This window comes from Lagenorhynchus albirostris, chromosome 13 (genome assembly GCF_949774975.1).
Source record: "Lagenorhynchus albirostris chromosome 13, mLagAlb1.1, whole genome shotgun sequence".
In the NCBI taxonomy this organism is placed as follows: Eukaryota; Metazoa; Chordata; class Mammalia; order Artiodactyla; family Delphinidae; genus Lagenorhynchus; species Lagenorhynchus albirostris.
The window spans coordinates 42,774,415-42,780,414 of NC_083107.1; the positions used below are offsets into that span (position 1 = coordinate 42,774,415).

General features: G+C 39.1%; 1 protein-coding gene across 2 annotated transcripts in view; it reads right to left on the minus strand.

Moving 5' to 3' along the window:
* CFAP36 (cilia and flagella associated protein 36) overlaps positions 1–5,554 on the minus strand; it is a 35,138-nt gene extending 29,584 nt beyond the window's left edge. The window contains exons 1-3 of one of the 2 annotated variants that reach the window (XM_060170124.1): positions 5,272–5,554; positions 2,338–2,402; positions 1,637–1,738 (exon numbers count right to left, since the gene is read on the minus strand). In XM_060170124.1, coding sequence (XP_060026107.1) covers positions 1,637–1,738; positions 2,338–2,402; positions 5,272–5,386 — 282 coding nt within the window. In that variant the 5' untranslated portion in view covers positions 5,387–5,554. The remainder of the gene's footprint in view (positions 1–1,636; positions 1,739–2,337; positions 2,403–5,271) is intronic. The other variant, XM_060170125.1, reaches the window with a different exon arrangement.
* Positions 5,555–6,000: the final 446 nt, after the last annotated feature.

Here is a 6,000-nt window from a genome sequence, read left to right on the forward strand (position 1 = left end):
GATGTGACTACTATTACTATGAACATCTTTTTTCACAAAGTAATTCAGATTCATTCATAATAATTTAATTAAGAGGCTGACAAATATTAACCTAAGCAGAAAATATTCCTGGAAAACAAGGAAAATAAAAACAAATACCAATGCCTTAAATTTAAATACTAGTTAATAATTTTCAATAAATTCTTCAAGTCAAACAGATGTGTAAGAAACTATAATTCAAGGCAGTCGAATTGAATTGAAAATGTAAGAGTGCTCAGTGAGGTAGAATGCGTGCTAGTCTGACTAGAGGGATCAGGAAAGTTGCATTTCAGCACACCCTGATGATGAGATGGATTTCTCTGGCTAAGGAAAGGATGGAGGGAGGAGGAGGTGGGAGCTGAACATTCCAGGTTAAGGGACTACCATGAGCAAAGCCAGGCACATGGATGCTTACAAGAGCAAGTGGCCAGAACTACTAGAGTATGTAATGTGTTGGAGAACGACAGCAGGAGAAGGTTGAAAATAATAATTTCAGGTCACATCATAGACAATCCTCACTAAACTATAAGGAATTATAGTTTATTTGGTAAACTATATTTGGTAGTAACATACCCCTATACTCAATCTCTGAGCAAGGGCTCTCACTTGGAGCGCCTGGGCTGGTATCCTGGCTTTGTTACTTGGCTGTGGACTTTGCACTAGTTCCTTAATATATCTGTGCATTAGTTTTCTCATTTCTAAATGGAAGTAAAATAGTACCAATTTCTTAAGGATTGTCAGGAAGATTCAATGAGATAATACATGCCAATTGCTTAAAACAGCAGCTAGGGACTTCCCTGGTGGTGCAGTGGTTAAGAATCCGCCTGCCAATGCAGGGGACACGGGTTCGATCCCTGGTCTGGGAAGATCCTACATGCCACAGAGCAGCTAAGCCCGCATGTCACAACTACTGAGCCTGTGCTCTAGAGTCTGCGAGCCACAACTACTGAGCCTGCATGTCACAACTACTGAAGCCTGTGCGCCTAGATCCCATGCTCCACAACAAGAGAAGCCATCACAATGAGAAGCCCACACACCACAACGAAGAGCAGCCCCCGCTCACCGCAACTAGAGAAAGCCCACACGCAGCAACGAAGACCCAATGCAGCCAAGAATAAATAAAGACAGACCTTGGTGAAAATGAAAAATGTTTTAAAAAAAAACAAAAAACAGCAGCTAGCATGAGCCGTCAGTAAATATTAGTTATAAATACACATAAGACCTACTTCAATCCAGCACTGCAGAACTAATGAGACAATAAAATTAGTTCTAAGAGAAGGAAGCCGAGGAACTGTGCGCTATGTATCTGCTAAGATTAGAAACCGGGCAACTGCAAAATTGTCCGAGATCTATATAAATAAAACAGTAGTTTGCATAAAGCTTGTGATCTAGTATAGTCCTGAGTTCAGAAAGTTCCTTTTTAATAGCATCAGTTCATTATGTCTCAAATGATCATTTCTCAAGGTTGTTATAAAAAAGAACCCATATGTGACAAATTGGCTTTTCACTCTTACAATGTCTAGAATATTATACTTTGACAATCAAACATAGCAAATTTAAGTGACATCTGAGCATTTTTGTTAAAAGTATATATTAGCAGAATAAAAAAAAAAAAAACCTGTGATGTATGGGTCTTTGCAAGAGGAGAAGTGCATGCTTCTTGAAATTGATCTTCATTAATTCCAATTTCTTTAAGGTAACTTTCTAACAGCTTTTCAACCTAAAAATAGAAAGTTTAATTTTTTTTTGTAATTTACATAGAAAAATTCCAAATTTTACATTGAGTTAGGAAACTATAATCAAATGCTTGCTTGCAATTATTAATCTACATAAAATTATATTATATGGCAGTGACAATGTCTTTCACCGAAAAAACAAACAGTGAAAATTTTTGCAGAGAATCAAATAAAATTTTATTTACTCTCCCAGAAATCACTGAAGTCACAATTATGAAGTTTGTTGTGGTATAACTCTTCTGCTACCCAGAGGCATTCCTTAAAATCTCAAGACAACATGGCTAAATTAATAATTAACACTCCCCTGGATGTATCAGCAGAAGAATAAGAATAAAATTTAAATACCGGATGCAAGATCCCTTAAAATAGTTGTCCTAAATCTATTTCTTACATTCTACAGTCATAAGGATTGATTGAGATGCACAGAGAACGCTTGGAGTCTAATGCAACTGGTAGTACTATTAGGGTAGATTGGAATTTTTTAATTAAAGAATTTTAATGGAAAAATCCATTTTTAAAATTCAGAACATCTTGAATTAACATTATTCTAATTACATTTAAAATCAGGTAAAAAAATACTCACTAGTTCTTTGTACTCCTGATGAATCTCCGTATAGGTCAATTTGCTTTCTTCTTCATCATCAAAAACTAAATTTAAAAGAAAAATATTGCATAGTGTAAAAAAACAAGTCATTTCATTAATGCAAATATCAAAGTCCACTCTAGTTGTCTTACAAATAGAACTCTCAGTCTTATAAACCAGCTCTTCTGCTTTAAATTCTTGGGATTAAAAAAAGATGTGTGTGTGTGTGTGTGTGTGTGTGTGTGTGTGTGTGTGTGTGTGTGTGTGTGTGTGTGTGTGTGTGTGTGTGTGTGTGTAGTGTTAGTTGTAAACAAGTTTTTTTTCCTACTTAAAATCTACTTCATATGGAAGATGAACACTAATTTGCTACTTTTCAATCAAGAATATAAGGCAACAGTTTCTTTATAAACTTTAAATGGAACATTATTGTTGATAGTTTTTAAATAATTCCTTTTACAACAGGTTCCAGATTATTTTATCATACTGGAACTTTGCTCATCCAAATTTTACTGAAAGTTACTCGGCCTTCTTTATTACATATAAATCAATAATGAAATAAAAATAAATAAAAACAAATGTTTACTGAATGATCATATGTGTGAAACAATGTAGATTAGAAAGATATATATTCCCTCAAGAAGCTACAATGTGATTAAGGAAAGAAGACAAACTCATGAATTATAAGCAATAAACCCCCTTTTTATAATATTCCCCCCAAATGATCTTTCTAAAATGCAAAACTAACTTCTGTAATTTTCTATTTAAAACTCTTCAATTACTGCTCTTTGCCTAGAGAATAAATCCAAAATACTTAGAAGACCAGACAAAACCCTCCAAGACTGGATCCCAAATCTCAACTCCCACCACTCCAAAACCCAAACTTTGCACTCTTAACAATACACAATTACTTGGAATACTGACAAATGTAACACAAAAAGACAAAAAAAACCCATGCCTTTGCTCAAGCCCTTAGATCTCCTTGCCTTTACCCGGCCCCCCTTCTCCCAACCATTCTCCAAAATATTGCAAGTGGCACATTTTCCATGATCTGCTACCCACTCCCAACTCCTAGGCTAGTTAGAGTACTTCCTCTGAACTCTTAAAATACACAGCACCATGTGCCTACCCTTATTATAACACCTGCCAATTTACATTTAAATTCCATTTACCTGCCAAATTGCAAACTTCTCAAGCACAAGGATTTGTTTTATTCATCTTTCTATCCTCAGCTTCTGGCCGAACGACACTCAATACATTTTGAAATAAAGGCTGATATTACAGAGTAGTACAAAACTAATTTTTAAATTATCTGAGGTGATGAATAGCACATTGACAACCCAAAGTCAGTGAAATATAAACATTATTATTTCAAGTGTCACTGGGATGTTACTTCCATTTCTCCTGGCATCTGCTCTATATAACACTGGGCATACATGCAATGTAGCAGCTACTAAAGCTGTTTTCAGTTAATTTTGAAGCCAAATTACTACATTACATGTTTATAAGGCTGAGGATTACTGTTTCCCTGTAAAATTACACAATCAGGTGTGTTACAACTGAGATGCAGCCACTTTTGACATCTGGGGATAAAAGGAACGATGCTTTATTTTTTTTTTTTCCATTTCAGCATTTAGTTTCATTCAGTAGGGTAAATGGAATCAAAAGGTGACATAATTTCCTTTTTCTCCTAAAGGAGGTCAGAATACCACCACATGCTTCATAAGTCTCATAATAGCATTTTAAATTCTTAAAAAGAGCAGAAATAAAAGTTATTTTGAACTTATTTTAAAAATTACCTGTAAGAACAATACTTAATAAATACTATTTGAATTTTGCTCATGGCAATGAGAATGTAATGAAAAGATTCAGTGGTCAAAGTAAATTTCCTCTTTACCGGCTTCATGGAATCTTAGGGCTGAAAGGACTCTTAAAAGATCATCCAGGATAACCAACCATTTGATAGTTGAATTCCCCTCTATAATAACTCCATTAAGTTGTTGTCAGATTCATTCAAACACTGCTAGTGGCTGGGGAACTCATTACCTCCTGAGGCAGGCTAATTTATCTGGGATACTCTCTGTTATGAAGTACTTCCTTCACAGAAATTTGTTCCCCTCTAGCTTGTACCCACTGACCCTAGCTCTATCTCACTGAAGCTTACAAAAACAAGTCTAATCCCTCCAACATAAGACAGATGTTCAAACGATTAATGGATATGACTACCCTTAAAGTCTTGGCCAGCTAAACAACTGCAACAACAGCCTGGAATTATTCATATGACATCGTTTGTGGTTCCTTTTCCATGAATGGGCTCCAATTTGTCTCTAAGAACTGAATGCAGGACTCCAAAGCGTGAACTGATCAGAACCTAGAGGTATCCTTTCCTCACAGGAAATGTTATGACACGGTTACATAACTCATTTGTTGTAAGATACCCTCCATTTTTGGTATAACCGAGAGTCAGAGAACTCAAAAAAGGGAATACAGGCCACCGAGATCACCGGCTCTGGGCCTGCTGGAGTAATCACACACCCCTCGCCCACCCACTTTTCGGTCAACTGTTGGGATCAGAAGGAACTCAGAAGCAAACTGACGTCTCCCCTCCCAAGTCACTGGGGAAGTTGTCGAAGAAACCCACACAAACAGTGCACCTGCCCAGGGCAGAAAGGTGCAGGATGGGGTGAGAGACCCAACATAGGATTAAAGTCTGATGTTTTTCGGATGTGTGCTTGGGCCCAGGGGAAAAGGTATCTCGGTCCTCGTTTTCATTTCCGTGAAGGAAAGGACCGGCGCAGTGACAGCAACACATCCTAAAAACCAGCTCTAAACCTGGCAGACAGGAGTGGAGACCGGGGAGATGAAAGGCAGTTTGTGGAGAGGCTGTTGGTGTGAGAGAGGTGAGAAAGGATTGACGATTCGGGATCTGAATTTTACCTTCACATTTCTGCTCCACAAAGTCCAAGATGGGGATGGACCAGTCCGGGCCCCTCAGAAACCCCGCGATGCTCTCCACTACCCATTCCACCTCGTCCTCTTCTTCCGCAGCCATTCCGCCCTCGAGGGCCGCCGCGGAAGCCTAGGCCAGACCCCCGGAGCCTGGAAGGCGTTTCGGCCGCAGGGAACCGAGAGGAAATGGGAAGACAAGTTGCCCCCGCAGTCTCGCAGTCACCTGGATGAAAGCTACAAACCAGTTAACGTAAAACGGTCGCTATGGCAACCCGCGTAGCCGCCCCTAGAAGCCGCCCGGAAGTGAAGCCAGCTTCCGCGGAGCTAGCGCGTCCTGGAGAGAGGTATTTGAAGAACTCTTCCGATTGGCTGGAAAGGAACAGTATTGAGTCGAAAGGTAGCCTTCAGCCCATTGGCCCGGAGCTGCTGGGGCAGAGAGCAGGAGTGTAGCCATTGGCTGGAAGTCCTGGAAAGAATCTCAGAGTTCCCGCTAGATAAATGCGTGAGACCAAGGCTTAGAAATGGCGCTGGGAAGGCGAATCGCAACTGGACTATGACTGAAAATTTTAAAGACTTCAGTACACGGTTGTATCCCCACCACTCAGTCCCGAACATTTTCAGACCCGCTGGCCCAGAAACGTTTGCAATTAAAAGGTTGTTTGAAAATACAAACCTGAGCAAAGTAGCTCTGTAAGACTTGCTGATTCGCTCTGCAGT